This window comes from Stylophora pistillata, chromosome 2, assembly GCF_964205215.1.
Source record: "Stylophora pistillata chromosome 2, jaStyPist1.2, whole genome shotgun sequence".
In the NCBI taxonomy this organism is placed as follows: Eukaryota; Metazoa; Cnidaria; class Anthozoa; order Scleractinia; family Pocilloporidae; genus Stylophora; species Stylophora pistillata.
Window position 1 is genome coordinate 24,480,237 of NC_142520.1, and position 24,027 is coordinate 24,504,263.

A 24,027-nucleotide genomic window follows, 5' to 3' on the forward strand; every position below is an offset into this window, starting at 1 on the left:
ACAGCAAAAACAATAAAGGCCCAAGGATGGTCCCCTGTGGAGTGCCGGAGGTTACATACGACCAATCAGAACAAGATCCCCTGATAACTACACGTTGTTTGCGACCAACCAGAAAATGTCTGAGCCAGTTAAGCAGACAACCGTCGATGCCATTACTTTTTAATTTTAAAAGCAGCCGCTCGTGAGGGACACTGTCAAAGGCTTTAGCAAGATCGAGAAAGATGACGTCGGTAGGAGTGGAGAGATTTCGTGATTTCGCCCAGTCATTCAACGTTGATAATAATTGAGTTGCAGTAGATCTTCCTCGCAGAAAGCCGAATTGATTGTTGTTGATAAGGTCAATTTCACGCCAGAAATTAAACATCCTGTCGGAAACAATTTTTTCACCGATCTTACAAGGGATTGAAGTAAGGGAAATTGGGCGGTAGTTTTCTCTCGAAGACTTAGGACCCTTCTTGTGTAGAGGTGTAATATCTGCGTGTTTCCATTCATCTGGTAAGAGGCCAGCAGAGAACGATTTGTTTAGCATATAGGTCAACGAAGGTGCTAATTCCGAAGCACACGATTTTAAGATGCACGGCGCGATAAGGTCAGGCCCAGGGGACTTGTTGGGCTTGAGTTTTAGGAGGAGGCGGCTTACCTCATCAACACAACAATCAATGTTTGCAAGCTTCTTGTCGACAATACAATCCTGTATAGGGAAATTTACATAATCTTCAGTGGTAAATACCGAAGAGAAATATGAGTTCATGCTTTGAGAAATATCAGAGTCGTCTGTTAGAACAGATCCATCAACTTTCAAGGAGATAAGAGTGTTAGTACCTCTTCTCTTAGACTTGACAAAATTCCAGAAAGGCTTAGGGTTTTCATTTTCCTGCAGATCAAGCGCTAGTTTCTTTATATATGACCACCGCGCTGTGTTACAAAGTCTCTTAACTGAGTTGTTGAGTTTCCGATACTTTTCCCAAATAACAATTTTGTTACTTCTGCGCGCTCTGTGATACAACGATTTCTTCTTTTTACACAAAACAATAAGCTCCTTGGTAATCCAAGGGACATTCAATCTCGTTTTGCTCTTGCGTTTGGGAATACACTCGTCGACTGCTGTGAATAATAAATCTTTCCAGCAAGCCCAGTTATGATTGATATCGCTGTCGAAGAAAGCGCAATGCCATGGAATGTAGGACAGCAATGATCTTAGGTGATCCCAGTCGGCTTTACCATAGCAATACAACAGCTTTTGTGATTTGCGCTGGATATAAGGAATACCAGATAACAAAAAAGAGATAGAATTGTGATCCGAGAAGGGTTCCCCAACTGCCAAATTGTCTACGAGGTCGGGCGAAGTAGTGAGAACTAGGTCTAGGATGTTGGACTCTCTAGTAGGTTGATTTACTAACTGTGTCAGAAAATTATCCTGGACGACGTCCATCATCAGCGTGTAAATGTCAGAGTGCCGTAAAGCTCTGTTATTCAACCAATCAATCTCCGGAAGATTAAAATCGCCAAGAAGAATCAACTCGTTTGTCGAAAGCTCTTGCAAAGCAGCTTGCAGGTCCTCTAAAGGCTTGGGATCATTATTAGGCGGTCGATAGAAAACTCCCAAGATAATTTTTCGGTTGTGCGAGAGCAGAAGATCGACGAAGATGAACTCTGAGTCCTTCTGTAGAGTGTCACGAGGAACTGCTTTGATATAATCTCGCGTAGCAATCAATACCCCGCCTCCATGGCGTCCATTGAGTTTTCGGTCCCGTCTAAAAACCGTGTAATTAGCTGGAAATATTTCACCGTCTGGAATTGAGCTGTCCAGATGAGTTTCAGTTAAAACAATTATATCGTAGCCCAGAGCAGTGATGGCCAAATCAAGCTTACCCGTTTTATTTACAATGCTTCGTGCATTAGTGTAAAATGTTAGAAGACGAGTAGACTTTGGCTTTTCTATAGCATTATGCTGTTGGTTACCATTTGGACCAGGATTCGGGTTTATATCGCCGCTCAACTGGAGAAGAATTATTTGATATCTTGCAACGGAGTTAGGATAATAACTAATTCTCGACGAAGAAAAGCCCTTGCTGAGAATTGATGAAACAATATGGCGCCTATCCCAAGACGTTGTGATGAAATTAAAGTTCTTTAAAACTATAGCATCATCTTGCGGGGCCAAGTCGAAGTCGTCAGCTAAATGCGAAAACACTTGGGATTGGCCTAAATCAGCCGCTATTCCGCAGTATAGGAGAAGTAAACGCAATATAAAACGTGAGAGAACGGAGCGTCGAAATGGACGACCGACCGCCATGACACACTATGAGGGATCAAGGTCGTTTAAATGAAGCGAAACTCCTCGTCAAACTACCGTTGAAGTAACTGAAGTTCGGTGGCTGGTACAACCTTCATGTACGCAGGTTGTACCATGCCAACCTTCGGTGGCTGGTACAACCTGCGTTCAAATCGATTCGTTTTCTCGCGTTTATAAGTGTTTTTCGAGCTATTTTCCCTCTACAGAAGCCCTCAGGACAGCAACATTAAGCTGGAATGTGGGTAGAGGCAAGCCACTGAAAGAAAACAGAGGTGAGATGTTGTTTCATGTAGACTGGACCGCCAAAATGCTTTCATGCAAGCTTGGGGAGTTCACAAGTGAATTCGTGTCTCTGGCCCGTCTGTGGATGGCTACCAGGACCTACCAAGGCTTTTTGGGCCAGTTTTGAGTGGCAAAAGTCTCGATCGATGTGATATTTTGTTGGTAGGACTGGGTGTCCCGACACGATTCTAATAACTCGCTAAAATTTAAATGTGAGGTGTTGCCTTCTCGAGTTGTGGTGTAATTTCCCAGAATTCTTTTCGGTCATAAACGAGGCAAAGGTTGTGTTTGTGACACTAGTGACTTTAAGCAGTCAGGACGGGAACGCCATGGAAGACGTCGATTAAAAAATGAGTTTCTACTTTTAGTTTGAATTTCCAAAATGGCTGCATATGTTTACCATCTCATAGGGCGCCAGACCTCAAACTCAACATAATGCATAAAAGTAGCGTTGAGTTCCAAATGTAAATTAAAATAATTTTCCGCCGCGGTTTCGCTCGGCAGACGACACAAATTTTGGTGATTTCACGTTGTTGTTTTGCAAAGGACGGCTAAGAAATGTACAAAGTTTTAAAACGCATTCGCTGGGCGAATGCGTTTTCATATCAATATGATGACTGGAGTCATCATATTGATATGAAGACTAATAAGGCAAACAGAATTTTGGGTTTCTTAAAAAGGAATCTTGGAAAATATCCTGAATCTATCAAAGAACTGTCATATAAATCCTTAGTTCGACCGCATCTCGAGTATGCAAGCACAGTCTGGGACTCCTGGAAGGACAAACACGTAAATCAAATTGAAGCTGTTCAAAGAAGATCTGCACGCTTTGTAAAAAATTGTTGGGAGCGTAAACCAGGGACTGTATCAAATCTTCTAAATGATTTGGACTGGCCTCCATAACAGAAAAGAAGAAAGTCTGCACGTTTAACCATATTCTACAAGATTCTCCAAGGGGAAGTCCAGATGAAACTCCCAAATTATTTCAAGAGGAAAAACCGTCAATTAAGATCATATCATAAGGATAAATTCATAGAAATAAAACCGAACACTGAAACGTATAAGAATTCATTTTATTGTAGAACAATCAAAGACTGGAACTCCTTACCAAATAGTGTTTTAGGAATTGATAAATTAATTAGTTTTAAAGATGCAATTAGAGGAATTTAATCTTTAACATATGTATATATATATATATCATTTAAATTTACTTTTCTTATCTCATTTTGTTAATATTATTGTTATTTTATGTCTTGCGTGATGGCCCCCCTTTGCAAGACTAATAAATGTAGATGTAGATCTTTTATGATAAGTGGGTTGTAAGTCACGTGATCTAATGGATCACGTGCAGTGTGAAACTACTGAATAAACAGGCTGAAGAAAAGTTGAACTCACAACATGGTACCAGGATCTCTTTCAAAGAAACTTTTCTAACTCCTAACTCCGACATGGAACGTATTAAACCTCCCTCAGAATTGGATATTGATAGTCTCAATCTCGCAGATATATGGAAGGAATGGAAAGAAGCGTGGGAATTGTATCGGATATCGAGTGGCCTTAACGAAAAGGACGATGCCATAGAGATAGCACCTATCCAAACTATTCTCGGGACCAAAGCAAGACGAGCGCTCAAAACTCTACCAAATATTCCCGAAGATATCACGCAAAGGACTGTTGGAGGTATCTTAACAGCGCTGGAAACGTATTGTGTTCCTCGGAAGAATACAACCTACGAACGATACGTCTTCAGAACGATCACCCAAGAAGACCGCTCGTTTGACATATTTGTCACAGATCTCAGGAGAAGAGCTGCATACTGCGATTTCGGAGCGATTAAGGATTCTCCGATACGAGATCAGATTGTGGTGGGCATAAATGATATCAAACTACGAGAGCCACTGCTACGCGAGGCGGATTTGACACTCGAGAAGGCCATGAAACTATGAAAAATCACGGAGCAATCTAAGGAAATGTCGAAAATATTCATCTCACCAACCACTAAAACGGGTAACATTGACACTGTAAAGAAGGCAGAGCCACCGGTGGACAAAGCAAAATCCAAACACGAAGACTGGTGCAGAATAGTGAAATGCAAATTCTGTGCAGCGTCTCATGACAGGGGAAAATGTCCGGCCTATGGAGCCACGTGTCACAAATGCAATGGAAGAAATCACTATATGCTCGGTGCTGCTTCAAATCGAAGAATGACACGGAAGAAAGAAGTGTTCGTCACGTGGAAATAGAGGAACACGAAAGCAATGAACTGTTGGAGGGTCTGTACATCGAGGAAATTCAAGGTAGTACTAGGAGGAACATTCAGTCAAATCTAATTGTTAATGACATTCCCGTAAGTTTTAAACTTGATACATGTGCAGAATGTAATGTAATTTCCTCAGGTTTGGCTACTGAGTTGAATGCTCAGGTACAGCCAACAAGCATGTTACTCAAGTCATTTGGGGGGCACCAGCTAGATACTGTGGGCAAATGCCTTCTTGATACGAAGGTAAAATGGGCTAAGGGTTCAACACCCTTTGAGTTTTATGTACTCCGAGATAATGTAAGACCCCTCCTTGGTTTAGAATCATGCTTAGACCTAGAGCTAATCACCTTGAATAACAAAATAGAACAAATAGGTCTCAGTGTCAATGAAGTTCGAGAAAAATTCACCCTTCTGGATGAGTTTCAGGATGTTTTCAAAGGTTTATGGCTGGTCCATTAGTCAACTCTCGATAAAGGTAAATAATTTTGAAACTGGGCACTATTATCCACTTATTTACTAAGCCATCTTTTGGGAGCTCGCGATTTTTTTTCGTTCTTTTTTTTCTCAAAGAAATTGAGTTTCTTTCTGAGCTTTCTAATTAAGTTTTATGCTTTTAGACAACTAAAATTGCTATTCTCTGTGGCAAAACAATTTATTGATACGAGAACTGAAAACTGTTGCAAAATGCGTCCAAAATACGCGACGTCGCACCTTACTGTGATATTAGCTTAGCTGCTTTTTTCCTAATTTTTAGCTCAAGTCTGGCCTAAAAATGCCACAAAGCCTAGCTGGTCGTCTGGTAAGAATAGCGGTTCAGTGTGGTGTTCGGAATTCGGGCTCACCGTTTAAAACCTCGTGCGTTCTCTTCAAGGTTCAAAGAATCAATTCATGTAAGTGTCTTGAAGAACCTTTGGTAAAGTCCGTGATCAAGGGGTCTTCTTGAGAGGAGATAGGCGTTTATCAATTTAACAAAATCCGGCAGTCAGAATTTATCACCCCGCTACAGGCGCACCCTTACATGTGTCACAATGAATTAAGGATCGTTAAAATTAAAGTTTTTTGAACATGTGTATTGACATTAATCATGATTTAAAAAATGGAGAAAAAGACACGTGTTCTACACGCCAAAAAGATTTTATGGGTGATATTTTATGGGTGATATTTTATGGGTGATATTTTATGGGTGATATTTTTTTACGAAGGATGATAGTAACAGTTCATTTTTGTCATGCGTCATACGTTGGCATTCAGTTCTATTGTGACTAGCAGGTATTCGTGCTTGTATCAGGCGGTTTACACATTCCTTTTCTTTTACTCCCCTTTTACAGACAAGCAAGCAGATCAACGGGCTGTACACGAGGCTGGCCTTGGCGAATATTCCAGAGATGAAAGATCGGTCTCTGTCAAAAATTTCCGAGCCACTGATATCACAGTAGAGACACAGAAGGGGAGGGGTCCAACTGATGGAAAAACTGACTATGCCGACTATTACCACCCTGACAGCTTTCCTAGCCACTGATATCACAGTAGAGACACAGGAGGGGAGGGGTCCAACTGATGGAAAAACTGACTATGCCGACTATTACCACCCTGACAGCTTTCCTAGCCACTGATATCACAGTAGAGACACAGGAGCGGAGGGGTCCAACTGATGGAAAAACTGACTATGCTGACTATTACCACCCTGACAGCTTTCCTAGCCACTGCTTTTTCTTTCCCCGTCATCAGCTTTTCATTATCAGCTTTTCATTGGAGAGTTACCTCGACCTTTTGTAAATCGAGTACGCAGGGATTTGGAGTAAACGGCCAGAGTTCAAGGTAGTGGGCTCCAACGGTAGATTTGATAAAAGGTGTATAAAGCTTACCCTTTAGTTTTCAAATGACGATTAAAACCCTAAGTTCAGCACTGGATTCCCAGAAATTCCAGATCATTCTATGCAAATAAAGTTTTGACGCAAATCTGTCACGTAGACGTTTTTTCATTCTTAAAGAGGGAAGGGAAATGCCTTTGAGGATAGTGGTTTTTTTCTCCGTGGTCATGAAAAAAAAACAACTCAATTTTCTGTTTATAGAGTGAGTTAAGATGTGCAGAACCTTCTGTGCAATGAATGCAGAAAAAACATTGTTTTTCACAAACAGCACTATGCAGTGTCATCTACAATGACCCTCCTTATTTCAGATCCTTCCCTGATTTCAATTTCATTCATGTATGATTATCGAATCCTATGGCGCCAATAACCTAAGCTTTCTTGGAGTTTGACGGCTAAGTAGTTGAGAGCGTCATGATTAAAATGATTAAATAAAAAATAGTGATTAAAATGATTGAAAAGTTTTCTTTTTGGTAATCAATCAATCTTACCTGGGAGTAATAGCTCAATGGATAGAGCGCTGGACTGTTGTGCGGGAGGTCGAGGGTTCGAGCCTTGGCCGGACCAACACTCAAGGTCTTAAAATAACTGACAAGAATTTGCTACCTTTCTATAACATCAAGAAATGATTAGATATTCTAGTCTTCTCGGATAGGGACGAATAAATGGAGTTCCCGTCTCCAGCAGGGTTGGGGTAGGAGACGTTAATTTCCCACACACGAGATTACTATGTGATGGATGTCCTCCCCTGTGGTGGGATGGGTGGGAAGGTGAGATCGATAGACTCAAGCGGCTGCCAGAGGCACCTGATATGCTGACGTCTGTTCTCAACCTTACACTGCGCCCGTCATTCAGCCTCTGGGCTGCAAGTGGTCAGATATAAACTATATTCGTATAACTATATTCGTATGTTTATAATGCGCAAATTAACATGTGGATATGATCAAATGCGCATCACAACACTTTTCGGGGGACTTTGGCCGGACTGCATCAGCAGTTTACAAACAATCGAAGGAAACTTATTTGAAGATTCCCCCTCCCACCTAATTCCCAGTAAACAGGCCAGACTACATCACTGTAATCTCGTGAGTGGGTTCTTTAACGTCCCCTGCCTAACCAAATTAACTAATTAATAGATGCAGGAGACGGGACCTACGGTTTATTCGTCCTTATCCGAGAAGACTAGAATGTCTATCCATTTCTTGATATTATAGAAAGGTAGCGCATTCTCCTCATTTATTTTAAGACCTTGAGTGTTGGTCCGGCCGGGACTCGAACCAACACGCAAAAATACCTTTCCTATCAGTTGTCTTTCTGCGAAGGCGGGGGTCGTCAAGGCTAGCAGGTCAACTATTATGACCAAGACGTTCGCCAGAGCAATGTTAAGAAAATATGGCGTGAGGTAAAAGTTACGAAACTACTTTTTGCATAATATTAGAAACAAAAACACCTTGACTGCAAAACCACTAATGGCCAGCACGATAACGCTGATCCCAATGCCGAGAAACTCCACGTTACTTAGTGAAGGCATTTTAGAACTGTTGTGGAGAATGAGAGAACTTGCAGCGGACTTTCAATCCCTTTCATCTTCATACGTCATTGTCTTTCCTCAACTATTTTTATCATGTCAGAAGTATTGAGAATGTAAATACCCATCAAACTAAAAAAAGTAAATTGGCCACCGTTACGAAAACATTATAAAAGCTGACGTTTCGAGCGTTAGCCCTTTCGTCATTCGCTCCGAGGAAGGGCTAACGCTCGAAACGTCAGCTTTTAGAATCGTAACGGTAGCCAATTTACTATTTCAACTTTGTTGATACATTCAAATGATCTCGTTACCTCCACCGACGCAGCCCCAAAGAGTTTCTTTAGAAACTATCAGCCTTTATAAAAAAAATAAAGCTAAGTAATTTTAATTTGCCATACCTTGCTTCCTTATTGAGGACAAGTTTATGCAAGTTAATGATTAATTTATCCCCAGTTTGTCTCAAAAGAACTCTATGAACTTCATATATACATTGTATCTGATTTATCATCACGGGTTTTATTACGAATCAACTTAACGACCTGTTCCCAGTTGGCTTGTTAGCTCAATTGGTAGAGCGCTGCACTAATATCGCAGAGGTCAGTGGTTCTAATCCCATACAGGCCTGATTTTTTTCAGGTCTGATTTTCGCTATTGCATAAATAACGCTCTCTACTGCGAGGATCGTGCATCATACGTATTTAATACCGCAGTTCAAAATATATGAACTTCATATATACATTGTATCAGAACTCTTAGTGTCCTCGTTTGATGGATGGACTGTACTTTATTAGCTTTGATCAATTTTTTCTCTGAGTTGTTTATTTTTTTCTGAGTTGCTTTTTTTTTCTAAGTTGTTTTTTTTTTACTAGTAAGCTTGTTTCCATTTACGTATGTCACTTTAAATTATGTAACGTTTCATCATGTTACATAATGTTATGCTATGTTTATTTAACAATTATTCGCCGAAGGCGAGGTGAATATCGTCGAATAATCCCCGAGACGAAGTCGAGGGGATTATTCGACAATATTCACCGAACCTGAGGGGAATAATTGTTAAATAAACTTAGCATAATTTCAGAGCTGAACAACAGAGAAATTTCTAAAATCATAACATTTTAGTAACATTTATCAACATTTTATATAAACCGCGTGGATACAGCGTTATATAAGGAACCGCTCGACCAATCAGATTGCTGGAAACTCTTTGCACAGCTCTGACATTATACTGTCCATCCCGCCTCCTGACCATTTTTTATCTATTTATTTTTTGCGTTGCTATGTGAATTGACAGGTCGGTTCGTTGCTATGGGCCATGTGCATGTGTTTTTTAGTAGAGAGTCGAGTTGAGTTTGGAGTAGCGCGAGCGAATAAAGTAATTAAAATATATATATCGAATCAGCCGAGTTCATTTGTCGTTCGACATTGACATATACTAAAATGTTATATCGTTATATCAATTCAATCAAAATACTCATCATAAATATATTAGGGGGACTAGCTACACTGACATAGACTTTCAACATGTGTTTGTTCGTAAATAAGACAGTTTTCTACCATAAAATTAGTTCGAAAATCTTCTTGCTGACTCTCTATCATCAAACACAAATCCAAACTTTTCGTTCATTCAAACTTCTTCGTCATATCTTTTGAGCATGTGGAATAAAAGGACGACTAGGGATCGATTTCGACTGTGCTAATCCTACATGAGGCAGTTAACCACTTGTGTGTGCCATCTTGGTCATTTGGATACCCCTTGATACCTCGGTAGAGAATAAGCGTGTCAAAACACACGTGGTAGGGTACTTAAACACGTGTGTTTGGATATCCAAACACACGTGTAAGGAAATCCAAACACGTAGAGACATACATACATACATTCACTTTAATTAGCATCCCTAAAAAGGGATTTTCAGCATCAAAATTAAAAAGAAAATCAAATAGATGAATAAATTATTCGTGTTTACGTGTGTTTGGATATCAGTTAGCCACTTCTTGAACGAACTTCAGTTAGCCACTTCTCGAACGAACTTTGAAGGGCAGAAGTTTATAAAAAGGCTGTCCAGGATTTCAAACCTTTCTTCAAGACGTTCTAGAAGGTGGACATCATACTCCTTCAATACACTATTCCATCAGTGTCTCTAAACACTCGAAAACAATAAAAGGACGAGGTCGAATCAGTCGCCCTCGTTTATGAAATATTACATAACATACAAAGCTTGAAATAGTTTCAAATACAGCAATATAACCAGCAACTTTAGATTCACTTATTGGACAGTTTGGTTTAACTGAATGTCCAAATACCAAAAGCAGGGTTATCACATTGGCCAATCAGAATAAACGTGACATCATCATTAGTTAGCCAGTGACAACTCAAAGTAAGACAGCTTAAAGCGCGGGAAAATGCTGGTGAGCCAGTCGAGATTGGTTTCAGTTGTGCATCTAATTGGTAATTAAGAGGATGGCGTTTGACGTGAGTTTCTGGACCAATTACAGGGCGGAGTAAGTCAAAACAAAAGCAATCGCAGATTTTCATATTAGAATTGGTTATTACTCGGTAATATCGTGCACCCTCCCTGAAAAGTGTCTATTCCGTTTGCAATAATTAGCTACTAGGGACTAAAAACCTCATTCCATCAGTAATGATTTCAGAGAGAATCGCATGATTGAATAAAATCCCGCTTTCTGATTTGTTGACGACGCGAGGTATTTGGCGCGGAAATGCGAGTTGAAAACGAGGTTAAGTGATATTGTTTCGCATCTCTTGTTTCGCGCTCAGGATGAAAACATACAATATTATTGCTGTTTTTCCCCCTTTAATTTTATTCAATTGTGCGATTCAAGGAAAATCCATTGCAAGATTCGTGAATTCGCCGTTAAATTGCAATTGAAAACCGATATCGCACTTATCGACTCATCGCTTCGCGACTCATGCAAGTGCAATTTAACGTGGAATTCCCTCGTCAGGCAATGCATTTTTCTATAGAATTCCCCTCTCCAAAGTGTTGATTCTCGAATATACGAAAATATAGAACCGTGCATTAGAGTTACAACCTCGTCACTGTCAAATACTGGCAGTTAATCAATGAAATGAATTCAGCACATTTTGAACTTCGAGTGGAAAACTAAGTAAAGACGTGATCCTCCGCATGCGAGCGGCAGGAACTTTTAACGACCAACGATGTTCCTCACACTGTAAGTTGTTTACTAAGTTTTATAAGTGATATACTTTTATGACCAGTTCTGAAAGTAAAACAAAAGTATAGAATTTCTAAAGAAAACAGAAATTACGTGCGAACAATGCACTGTCCGTGAGGTGAAAGCTGTGACAAGTGGACGTCCTGTCAAAATTCGCCTTTACTCAATTTTTATTTCGGAGCTTGTTTGATTTCCATGGTCACATATTTACATACGACTTTAAACCAGTCTGCAACATTGGAGTTGAATGAAAATATTTGATCATGATGACGTGAGTTATGCGATCTAGTTCGGTAGAAAACGAATTGTGACTTTGTAGAATGCTGTACGATGAAATGAAGTCTCATTTTAAGAAAACGCTTTTGATGTTCAATGCTTGTTGCAAAACTCAAGACTGAATTCGCCCTTAGCTTTCCCCTGATGGCACTTTCGGAAATTTTCGTCGATTTGTAATATACAGTTTACATTGTCTATAACCAGTCACCTCTTTTCTTAGATTTAGAAAAAAAAATAGATCAGTGCTGGTAAATGAAAAATATGATTTGAATCGTAGTTTTACCATAAGCGTTAGTTTGTAAAGTTTTGAGACAGAAATTAAAGCATAAACAGTTTAAAATCACATGAATGCGAATCGCTTTTAAAGCTGCAATGTACGTAATGTTTGACCAACACCAGTCAAACAGGAATTTTTTCTAATATTTGATTGTGATGAGGTAAATAATTTGACTGAGCGGACAATCGCGGACTTATTGGTTTTTTCCTTTTTTGTTCGACGTTTATTAAGCGATCTAATGGAGTCAGTCTTTTCAAATCTTCCTAGGTCTTTGGAAACGATCACTGATACTTATTTTAGGACCGCGGTGCGTTTCATGTGAAAGCAACATAAAGCATCGCAGATGCACATTGGTTTTTGTACCGAGAGTAATCATTTCTCGAAGGAGTCTGTTTGAGAGGCAAGTCTTAACGACAAGGAGAATGCGGAAGATTGCCCTCACCATAGCGCTTGTTTTGACTTTACAAAGGGTAATACCAGAATTAACGACCGCGTCATTTGAGATAAGCCTTTTTCATTACTTGGACATCAGTCCTCTGGAAAAAAGAGTTGTTGTCGACTCCATTGACTGCAGCTTTGCTTGTCTACGAAATATCTTCTGTGTTTCATTTAATGTTGCTGCCGTTGCTAGTGAAAAAGGGAAGTATTGGTGTGAACTTCTTTCGTCCAACGTGAACACTGTTGATGCAAAATTAGTAGCAGATCACGGATCACACCATTACAGCATTTCCCAGGTATTTTAGCACTTAGCAGTTTCGGTTTTCGTTTTCTCTTTCTCTGAGACTAAAATAACAAAGGAACTAGCTGTTTTTTTGTTGTCAATGTCTTGGGATGTTTCATGATTGAATTTCCAACATAGGTATTCCAGTATACTTCTTATTCAACTTTGTAGCTCCCAGGTTAATTTTTTTGCAGAAAGATATCCTTATACGTAATTCATGAATGTATTTCCTGCTGATTTATGCGACCCATTTTTTTCTTTATTTCACAGAATTTTTGCGGAAGTGAAATCTGTTCCAGTCGTGGGAAGTGTACAGGAATATCGTTCAGAGACGGACCCTTGAAATGCGTTTGTCAACCCGGATATTTCGGAAAGCAGTGTGAAACTAGTAAAATTAATTTTTTTCCAGATTTATTTGAATTATTTAGATAGATGTTACTTCTCGCGGTGATTACCCTAAAAATGTAAAGCTTAATCTGTGTGGTTTACATTACATTTGACATGACCATGCCAAGTAGTTTGTGTAATGTGAGGTGGGGCGTCTGGGAACACAACTAATCAGTAAACAAGTCGTTATGGAAAATAAGATGGGCGATAGAGAAATAAGGTATCCATTAATCTGCGGTGAATTTTAGTTTGTGAAACTAAAACAAACAACAACCTTATCACTATGTTTTTCTCTACTTCATTCGATTCAATTTGCTTTTGCCACGACTTTGTCATGGAAGCGGCTGGCTCTTCGATAAGTTTAAGGGTACAGTAGAGACAGGAGTGAGTTTATAGTTTTCTCTAACATGTAGGCTAACTCCATTTTAAAGGAATCATAAACACTGGTCCAGAAAGAAAAAAAAATCACCACAACGAAAGGAATAAACTAGAAAGGGACACGAGTTCTTAAGGACAGTGAAGCGTACGTGTTATGGATTGCAGATCATCAACATAATCATGTTGGAAAATCTGTTTCAAGGCTGACAAACCATTAGCTGGGCCCTTTGATACTTTTGCTTCTTCTTACCTTACTTCCTTTGAGGTTTCCAAATATCTTACCTGATTATAATTACTTTTTTTTTATATCCAATTGGCTGATTTTTAACTTTGGTGCAATTTGTTCAGCTGCATCGGAGTGCTCGAATTATAAAGTGTTGAACGAATCAGATAGGCACTTCTCTTACGGAAGAGGTCAAGAAAAAGACAGTTTCCTGATCCCTGGCTGGTACAGATTTCAGTCCAATTCATACTCAAAGATGCTGGACTATTGCTTCAATTATCACAGATGCCACACAGACATAACAGGCTGGTTAAACGGCTCACATCCATCGATAGAAGATGGCATTGTTGACAGGGAAGTTTGTTTCTTTGGATACCGAAAGTGTTGCTACAGAAAAGTTCACATTCGTGTGAGAAGGTGTAATGGGTTTTATGTGTATTACTTAAAACCATCTCCTCCCGGACTTTTTCGTTACTGTGCAGTGTAATGGACCCTACTGTATTAACAATAATTAACTTGTACTGACCTCAATTTAAGTAACACTTACTACGGATGGGGGTCATTACACCAAGGGTAAAATAAATCAAAACATTTACAGTAAAGTTCCTGTCGATATAATGAGTTTTAATAATCTTTAATAATCTAAATAAGTCGAAAAGATATCCGGGTAACTAAAGGTTTTGTGAGAAAGTAACTTCTGCCAATCATGAGGTCTCAAGTTAGTCTCTAAAGAAACTGCGTTACGTTAGAAACAGTTGACTGGTTATCAACTACAATTTGACAAATGATGTGGGGAGAGAATTTTAAGAAGCTGAAGTTCAGAGAATTTTCTCTTTGTTGGAGTAGCTTGCGTAGTCTCTGAGTATTGCCTACACCGTAGGTAAAGAAAAGTTTACAGACATCCTTTAAAAAATAAATAATAACGAGAATGTCAAACTGTTTAGAAACAGGTTGGGGGCATCTTTGTCTTTGATTTAAATTTGATGCCTCTCAGACAATCATGAAAACGACCACCTAATCTGTTTCTTCCTGTTTGTCCGATATAAAGCTATTACCAATGTTGGTACAATAAATTTGTGGGGGTCCAAAGAAAATGGTCGGTTTTTTGTTTGTAGCATTTGCATGGTAGCTGAAATTAAAAATAAGAAGGGACAGGTGTTATATTGCGGGTTTATTTCCGTTGGTGAATTTCCCATCAATTGTCACACATTGTCATAACTACAGGATATATTACATATATCTTGTCATTTAAAGATATCAGACATCTCTTTGGCGTGAAAATTTGTTTGGTACAAAAGACCACAAAAGTCAGGAGATGAAATTCTGCGCCACCACCGCGTTAATACTTTGCCTTTTGTACTGTCATCGATTTCTTGCTAAAAATGAAGAAGCTTCGTATGAGCCTTTACTATATCATTACCTTAACGCCTCTCACAGGGTGAGAATGTTTGTGGAGGGCAGTCTCGATTGTAGTCTTGCCTGCCTTGAGAACGACGTCTGCGTTTCATTCAACCTGGCTGTTTTTCCTGATAGAAAAGGAAAACGTTGGTGTGAGCTTCTATCGATTCATTTCTTCGAAAATGCTGAAAAGCTCATTGCAGATCAGTTTTCACATCACCTCACATTGAAGGTACATAACTAGTAACATCGGTGCAGCCTGCGGGTCGGTATAATGTAAGCAGAAACTGGAAGTAATTTGAAGTATCATATAAAACGCCACGCAATAATAACCCAAATTCTTTAAAAGGAACGAGCTTACTTCGTATAATTTGAGAAATACTGAGAATAAGCTTGCAGTTTCACTCTTCCGCATAGGTTTTTCAAACGTAGCTTTAGTTACAGTCGTGCGGTGTTTTGGAATAGCTTTCCTCGCCACCTGCGTCAAGTGTCGTCACCAACAACGTTTAAAACTTTAACTGAAAAAATGCCTCAATTTTCAGAGTGAGTGAATCATTTATTTTTTAATCACATATCTGTAGCATGATCGCCTTTAAAATGAGTTTATTTATCTTTATATTTCATCATTTATTCATATTCACATAAACTTATACTGATATTCCTGAAGGATCCATATGTAAATAAGGTTGACTTGACTTGAAGTGCGTCAGTAATGTCAGCTCAAAGGGAACACGATTCAAAACACACAGAGTTAGAAGAGTCTTACTTAGCGTCAATCTGGAATATGTTTACAAAACTCTCTTGCCAATAGTCTGCCACTAAAATTACATATATATTAGGAAAGATATAGATTAGAAAGATCCCAATCATGTGTAAACTTTTCTGTACGAAAAATAAGTAAACTCAGCTTTGACACTCATTCATACCACGTGTGCATGTATATGTTGGTAGATTCAGCTAAGGGGAAATATTCAGAATTACAGTCTCCATGAACTTGGCCATGAGGCGTCGTGGTGTCTATCTTAATAAAAAGGCAGATCTCCTGTGGGGTTAGATAAATTATGCCGGCATGAAATTTGCCTGGCATAATACTATATTCAAAGCATTGAGCATAATACCGGTATGATGACCAAACCTCCCTTGCTATAGCAAGAAATAAATTCTGTAGCTTGAGTAATGTCAACAGTGAGCCTACTTTTCTCGCTAGCACTTAAGTATTTTTTACCGCATAAAATGTTGTGTTCTGAACTTCTATTCAAAGCAGCTGTTGCATTGGTATCACGAGTGAGGAGGCGGAGACAGCCTGAAGGGCTATAAAAAGTTTTATTACACGACTAGGGCAGTCAGAGGGCCAATAACTAAAATCAACCAATCAAAATGCTCTATTACCGGTCAATATTCTCTCAGTATTGGACCGGGCACTGTCCCGAATGGTCCCGAATGGTCCCGAATGATACCGCACTTGTGTCCCTTTGAACTTCAGTCGTATAATAAATCTCTTATTAACCAAGCTTGCTCGGGACTGTACTGGAAGAATATCGGCCCTTGGTCTTTTTTGTACGGACCTCGCTGCGCTCGGTGCGTACTGTCAAGACCTCGGGCCGATATTCTCCCAGTCCGGCCCTCGCGCTTGTTTAATAAGATATATTTATAAGGAGTCATGACATTGAGCATAAATAAAAATTTCGAGCAATTTGTTTTGGTGTAATGCTGTGTTTTCAGGAGTGAAGCTCAAAAGCATAAGGCTGAAGTTTACGAGTGTAATTGATCTGATCTTAATCTTTTGGAGGGCGACTCTTCTTAAAAAGCTAAGGTAATTTGGTTATATTAACTTTGTTGAAATTGTAAATCGGCCACCGTAAAGAGTTAAAAAAGCTGACGTTTCGTCAGAGCGAAAGACGAAGGGCTAACGCTCGAAACGTGAGCTTTTTAACTCGTTACGATGGCCAATTTACAATTTCAGCTTAGTTGATATAACTAAATTGCCCGGCCCGTATGCAAACTAAGGGCGTTCTTTCTAAGTAACCTGTGTAGTCAGTAGTTTTCAGACGCACGGTCATGAAAATAGTAAACTCAACTTGATTCAACAATGTTTATTCTTTTAGAATCCTAGTGCTGGACGAACCTGTTCCAGTCATGCCGGATATGTTCACCGATTTCACGGAGAGACAAAGTCTACAAGTGTGTTTGTTACCCGGGTTATCGTGGCAAAGATTGTGAAATTGGTACGTACAACTTTTGAATTTTTCGTTACATATATACTGAAACGAATATTCTTTGCTACGATACTGATAATCACATTGGTCTTTGTGACAGATTTGAGATTTTTGGATTGGTGATACCAATTTCCCGCGCAAAATTTCAAAGGAAAACCGCTCTCTCGTACAGAAAACGAAAGAAAATTGAAACGTTCATAGACATCTGTTCTGTAGAAAGAAAGAAAGGTAGGAAAAAGTAACGCTCGAAGCTTTTCGAACACAAAGCTCATTCAACTGCAGGTATTCTGTTGATTTACCATTCCATTTTGAGCTTTGCTGAGAAAGCCGATACGACTCTACAACACCGTGACTTACCGGCTCGTGTACTTGTTTGTAACTAAGCGCCATCTGATCGTTACAACATTGCCCCATGCGCAAACATTTGTAGTAGAAACCAGCTCACATCCCATGGTTTAAAAGAGGTGGTAAATCGATCCTCCCCCTTCTTTTCGGTTTCCACTCCTTAACTGAGAAACACTTGTGGCTCTAACATTGGTACAAGAAGAGGGGGGATGAATAAACTCTCTTTCCAATGAATGGTTTAAAAACCATTCATTGAATTGAAATGGATGGTCTTCAATGTCGGTGATCAAATTTATACCTGTACCAATGCGTTGCTAATTGGTACAGGTATACCCTTCGCTCCGACGAAGGGCTAACGCTCGAAACGTCAGCTTTTGTAATCGTTACGGAGGCCAATTTACCATTTCAACTATGTTGATATATCCAAATTATTTCGTTGCTAATTGGAGCTTTCCATTTTAAATGTTCTGAAAACGATTCTTAAGCATGACAAAAAAAAACCCTGACGACCTTGATAAAAATAAATAGCCTAAACTCTCGCTCTCTACAGTTCAAGCTTTTTTAACTTTGAATAAAATGTAATCATTTTTTCAGCCCCAGTGGAGTGCCTTCATTACAGTGTACTGAGTGAACCCGGTCGCTCTACGTCTTACGGGAGAGGAGCGAGCTCAGACACATCCCTCGTACCTGGATGGTACAGATTCCAGTCTGGTTCATACAAAAAAATGCTGGACTACTGCCTCAGTCACCACAGATGTTGCACAGACATAACAGGCTTCTTGAACGGGCCACACCCTTCCCTCTAGGATGGCATTGTTGACAGAGAGGCGTGCTTTCACGGCTATTATAATTGTTGCTACAGACGAGTCCAAATTCAAGTGAGAAGATGTGATGGTTTTTATGTTTACTACCTAAAGCCGTCACCTGCAGGAAGCTTTCGCTATTGTGCAATTGCCTAGAATGAAGCTAAAGCCACAGAACAGTAGCGTGTGCATGAGCAGCACTCCCTTTTTTCATATTCAGGTTCAATATGTTTATAACGTCGCAGGAAGGACAAACTTTGGTGGCGCGGAGCCAAGACGGCTGAAGACTTGCTTGTGAATTTTTAGATGTTTTCAGTTCCCAAGATTTCTTAAACCAATCATCTGACCTGAGCTGTAGTTTACTGATCAAGTGACATCAAAAAAATAATATAACGGAAACATAACAGATACTTTAATTAAGTGCTCAACAAGATACGGCTATGTAAATGAAAAGTATCGCTTAGGGTAAAAAAACATTGACATTTTTGTTAGCCGTTAAGGCCAACCTTGTTTAGCATACGTAACGTGGTTGTAGAAATGCAAGTAACATGCAAATGATTCCCGAAGTGATGTATTTTTGGTAATCATGTAGATCGTTCTCACAGAGTAGATATCAATGCAACTGATTCAGTCAAAAGAAAATTCTGATCGTTGAGAGCCGAGAAAGTTTTCTCTTATGGGAAGTATTTTGATGTAGCACCAAATTCTCTTTCCAGGCGGGAGGCAGTCACCGAATGAAACCATCGGATAGATGGACGTCCATTTAATCTTATTTTAATTTAATTTAATTCATTCCATTTTCACTGCATTAATTTGCAGTGGGGAAGGACTAGAAGAAAACATACGAACCATTCGAGCTAGTCCACCTTCCCACCCAATCCACCCCAGGGGAAGACATCCATCACACAGTAATCTCGTGTGTGGGAAACTAACGTCTCCTACCCCAACCCTGCAGGAGACGGGACTTCCATTGATTCGTCCCTATCCGAGACGACTAGAGTATCTAACCATAAGGCCTATCGTGCTTACATAGTAAACAAAATAATACATGGGGGCTTGTGGATATGGAATTGCTCACTTGTTATCATCTCGATATCTCACGAGAGAGTGCAGCGAACGAGTGATATATCGAGTTAGTTACTCCAAGAGAAATTGTATTGGTGAAATATAACTCACGGTATGAATTCATCCTTTTCGACTCAGTGTACGTCCTACTCTGAGGAGAAAAAGAATTTCACGGATTTTAAGTGTTTTCCGCTGAAAGGGAAATAGCTGAATTTACATCGCACAATGAATCAATCGTCATGCAGAAAAATGTAAACAAATCATAAAGATAAAAAATGGAAAACAGCAAAAAAACCACAATAACTTTCTTTGGGTAAAACAGGAATTTCGATCACGAAAACAAAGTCTGCGCACGTTTTAATTTCCTTAAACCTTTAACTCCCAGAAATGATTAACATGTAAATTCTCCCTGCAATATCCATACCTTATCCAGCAAACAGGTAATGAGAATACTCAAACTTATCAGGTAAAACTTATCTTGATCTAAAACCAAATTGGCGTATCTAATTTGAAAGGAAACATGTAGCAGCAATAGGGAAGAATTAACAATCAGATCTTGGGAGTTAAAGCTTTAACTGTACGTGATCAGTGTGCGGCAGAAGCGCGTGATGAGCACGTGAGAGAACTAGATTGCGCACTTATTTAATTTTAGCTCTTGTCAACATCAAAACCAGCCAATATTTCTAGAAAGTGAAGCGAAGTGTGAAACAAAGCCTTAGCTTGAAAAGAGAAAAATATCCAAAATGCCCACGTATCTGATGTATATCTAAAGATAGCGGTAACACTTGATTTCGCAACATTCACGATCTATAGTATTATTAAAAACTCGATGATTGGATAATGCAATTCAAGACTTTTTATTGGCTTAGCTATTATGGTATATGAGCCAATATACCATAATCTACAAATATGGTAAGTGTACCATTTCTGATCGTTGAGAGCCGAGAAAGTTTTCTCTTATGGGAAGTATTTTGATGTAGCACCAAATTCTCTTTCCAGGCGGGAGGCAGTCACCGAATGAAACCATCGGATAGATGGACGTCCATTTAATCTTATTTTAATTTAATTTAATTCATTCCATTTTCACTGCATTAATTTGCAGTGGGGAAGGACTAGAAGAAAACATACGAACCATTCGAGCTAGTCCACCTTCCCACCCAATCCACCCCAGGGGAAGACATCCATCACACAGTAATCTCGTGTGTGGGAAACTAACGTCTCCTACCCCAACCCTGCAGGAGACGGGACTTCCATTGATTCGTCCCTATCCGAGACGACTAGAGTATCTAACCATTTCTTGATGTTATAGAAAGGTAGCAAATTTTTCTCAATTATTTTAAGACCTTGAGTGTTGGTCCGGCCGGGGCTCGAATCCTCGACCTGCCGCACAACAGTCCAGCGCACTATCCATTGGGCTAACTGGGCAGGAATCGATTACGTACGAACAAACCCATATTTTTAGTTTTGCAAGTCAGCATCATTCTCGTGTTCGGAGAACAGATTTTATCATTCCAAAACTGACTGTAATGGGATGAGATCTATAGCGTCATTAAATTTCACTGGAGACTTTTCACTTTTGACTGCAAACATATTTAGTGTCGAGTTCGCGGGAGTTATTGACAAGAAAAACGTTCACCTTTATTATTTTTAGAACATTTATAAGGTTGTAACGAGGAAAGAGAAAAATGAAAATTAGAAAAAAACGTAGCGCATTTTCATGGAAAGACGATAGAAAAATATCTTTCATGTAAACTGCACTGATGGCTGCTGATACGTCATTCGTCTTTCGCGCCACTTTGTCAGGTTGATCAAAAAATTGCAAATTTTCATTCCTTGATAAAGCCGCCTTTCTTATCAGTAAAGGCCTATCGTGCTTACATAGTAAACAAAATAATACATGGGGGCTTGTGGATATGGAATTGCTCACTTGTTATCATCTCGATATCTCACGAGAGAGTGCAGCGAACGAGTGATATATCGAGTTAGTTACTCCAAGAGAAATTGTATTGGTGAAATATAACTCACGGTATGAATTCATCCTTTTCGACTCAGTGTACGTCCTACTCTGAGGAGAAAAAGAATTTCACGGATTTTAAGTGTTTTCCGCTGAAAGGGAAATAGCTGAATTTACATCGCACAATGAATCAATCGTCATGCAGAAAAATGTAAACAAATCATAAAGATAAAAAATGGAAAACAGCAAAAAAACCACAATAACTTTCTTTGGGTAAAACAGGAATTTCGATCACGAAAACAAAGTCTGCGCACGTTTTAATTTCCTTAAACCTTTAACTCCCAGAAATGATTAACATGTAAATTCTCCCTGCAATATCCATACCTTATCCAGCAAACAGGTAATGAGAATACTCAAACTTATCAGGTAAAACTTATCTTGATCTAAAACCAAATTGGCGTATCTAATTTGAAAGGAAACATGTAGCAGCAATAGGGAAGAATTAACAATCAGATCTTGGGAGTTAAAGCTTTAACTGTACGTGATCAGTGTGCGGCAGAAGCGCGTGATGAGCACGTGAGAGAACTAGATTGCGCACTTATTTAATTTTAGCTCTTGTCAACATCAAAACCAGCCAATATTTCTAGAAAGTGAAGCGAAGTGTGAAACAAAGCCTTAGCTTGAAAAGAGAAAAATATCCAAAATGCCCACGTATCTGATGTATATCTAAAGATAGCGGTAACACTTGATTTCGCAACATTCACGATCTATAGTATTATTAAAAACTCGATGATTGGATAATGCAATTCAAGACTTTTTATTGGCTTAGCTATTATGGTATATGAGCCAATATACCATAATCTACAAATATGGTAAGTGTACGCGTCGGGTTAAAATTAAAAGGGAGCTAAAAAATTTAAGATTTGGTAAGATTTGTGTAATATCTTGGGGACGTTTTTAATAAAACAATTATTCCACTCGCGCTTGTTGGATATGAGATGATTATAGCCAACTCGGCGCTACGCGCCTCGTAGGCTATCTATCATCTCATATCCAACGCGCGCTCGTGGAATAATTGTTAAATAGTGGTAATGTAGTTGTCGATGAAATGCCAGCATTTTTTTCTGTTTGGAAACCATGACATCTTCATCGCATGCAGTAAGGGTACCAATTGTACTTTCACCTGTAAAGATGTCAATGTCGTCACCACAACCAGATTCATCAACATGATGGTTTTACTTTCCATGCAAAGACTTTGTTTACATCTACGGATGTTTCTAAGACTGAACTCAACACGTTTTAGAGGAAGTAGTCCCTGTAATGAAAAACTGTTGAATTTCTATGTCCAAAGTTGAAGTGGTTTTCGGGCGAGCTGAGTTTTCGATGCGACAGATCTCTGCACTCAATTCTTCGATAATGTGTTTCAAAATTGTCTTTGATTCAAATTTGCAATCATCAATGTTGAAAGTGTCATGTATAAAAATTATGTAACGAAAGAAAACATATTTCAAGCTCCATCGTGACAGATGAAAAAATAATTTTTAAAAAGATTGCCCATCTCTCATATCATTTAAAACAACAGAATTTGTTTCTCAATGCTGACTTTAAGAATATATTAATGGACCTTGAAGTAGCTGACTTTTTTGCCCACGAGGATGTATGAAATGCAACATTACTGATTCCAGTGTAATGTGCACCGCTTGTCTTACATGAACCATATTATATGACCTCCCTTACTGCATCTTAACACAAGAAAAAAAAGGTGGATCAAAGAGAGAGGGACTTAAAATTATTTTTCACGGTCCCAGCTTACAAGTGGTTCGGTGACAATTTATTCATAAAAGCTCCTGTAAGATACATGGAGGGTTTCTACACACATACACAGATAAAAAAAAAACACTTGAATAACTTCAGCGGTAACGATTTTTTAAATCTCTTTTCCTTTAGTTACGACGCGAAGTCAAGTATCCGTGGCAAAATAGTTTTGTTGGAGTTTAATTGCGGCACTCTTTGGGTAAGGAAAGACAGTGAAGTATTATAGGGCATGCTGTAACTAAAAATCGGAAAATCGTGCAAAAAAATACACAAAAATGCTACTATATTGTGGATAGGATGTTTTTTCCTTTACGTTTCCCTCCGATGATGAACATGTGTAGATTGTTCTCACAGAGTAGAAATCAATGCAACTGATTCCACCAACGAAAAAGTTGTGATCGTTGAGAACCTAGAAGGTTACCTCATAAGGGAAGTATTTTGATGTCACAGCAAATTCTCTTTCCATGTGAGAGATCAGAGAAGGAACACAAATAATATTGATGTCTGTTTAATCTTTCACGGGACTCGATTACGAACGAACATAACCAAATTTTTAATTATGCAAATCAAAATCATTCTCATAATCGGAGAGAACAGATTTTATCATTCTAAACCTGATTGCATTGGCATAAGAGCTATAGCGCCACTGAATTTCACCGGAGACTTTTCACTCTTGGCTGCAAACATATTTGGTGCGGCATCGGCGGGAGTTATTGATGAGAAAAAAGTTCACCTTTATC

At 39.1% G+C, this 24,027-nt stretch overlaps 1 protein-coding gene and 3 pseudogenes across 2 annotated transcripts; all 4 read left to right on the forward strand.

The window, feature by feature from the left end:
• The first annotated feature begins 3,185 nt into the window (after nucleotides 1-3,185).
• On the forward strand, nucleotides 3,186-3,843 carry LOC148737972 (uncharacterized; annotated as a pseudogene).
• An 83-nt stretch (nucleotides 3,844-3,926) lies between these two features.
• Nucleotides 3,927-5,275, forward strand: LOC148737973 (uncharacterized; annotated as a pseudogene).
• Nucleotides 5,276-12,221: 6,946 nt separating this feature from the next.
• LOC148737974 (uncharacterized) lies at nucleotides 12,222-14,969 on the forward strand (the record flags this gene model as incomplete). The annotated part of the gene is made up of 3 exons (XM_088749372.1): nucleotides 12,222-12,716; nucleotides 12,974-13,091; nucleotides 13,817-14,969. Coding segments are annotated over 3 exons (975 nt in total), but the record flags the coding sequence as incomplete, so codon positions are not given.
• Nucleotides 14,970-14,997: 28 nt separating this feature from the next.
• On the forward strand, nucleotides 14,998-19,077 carry LOC148737975 (uromodulin-like; annotated as a pseudogene). Its single transcript, XR_015997449.1, has 3 exons — nucleotides 14,998-15,321; nucleotides 17,195-17,314; nucleotides 18,245-19,077. The product of XR_015997449.1 is annotated as a uromodulin-like (transcript).
• Nucleotides 19,078-24,027: the final 4,950 nt, after the last annotated feature.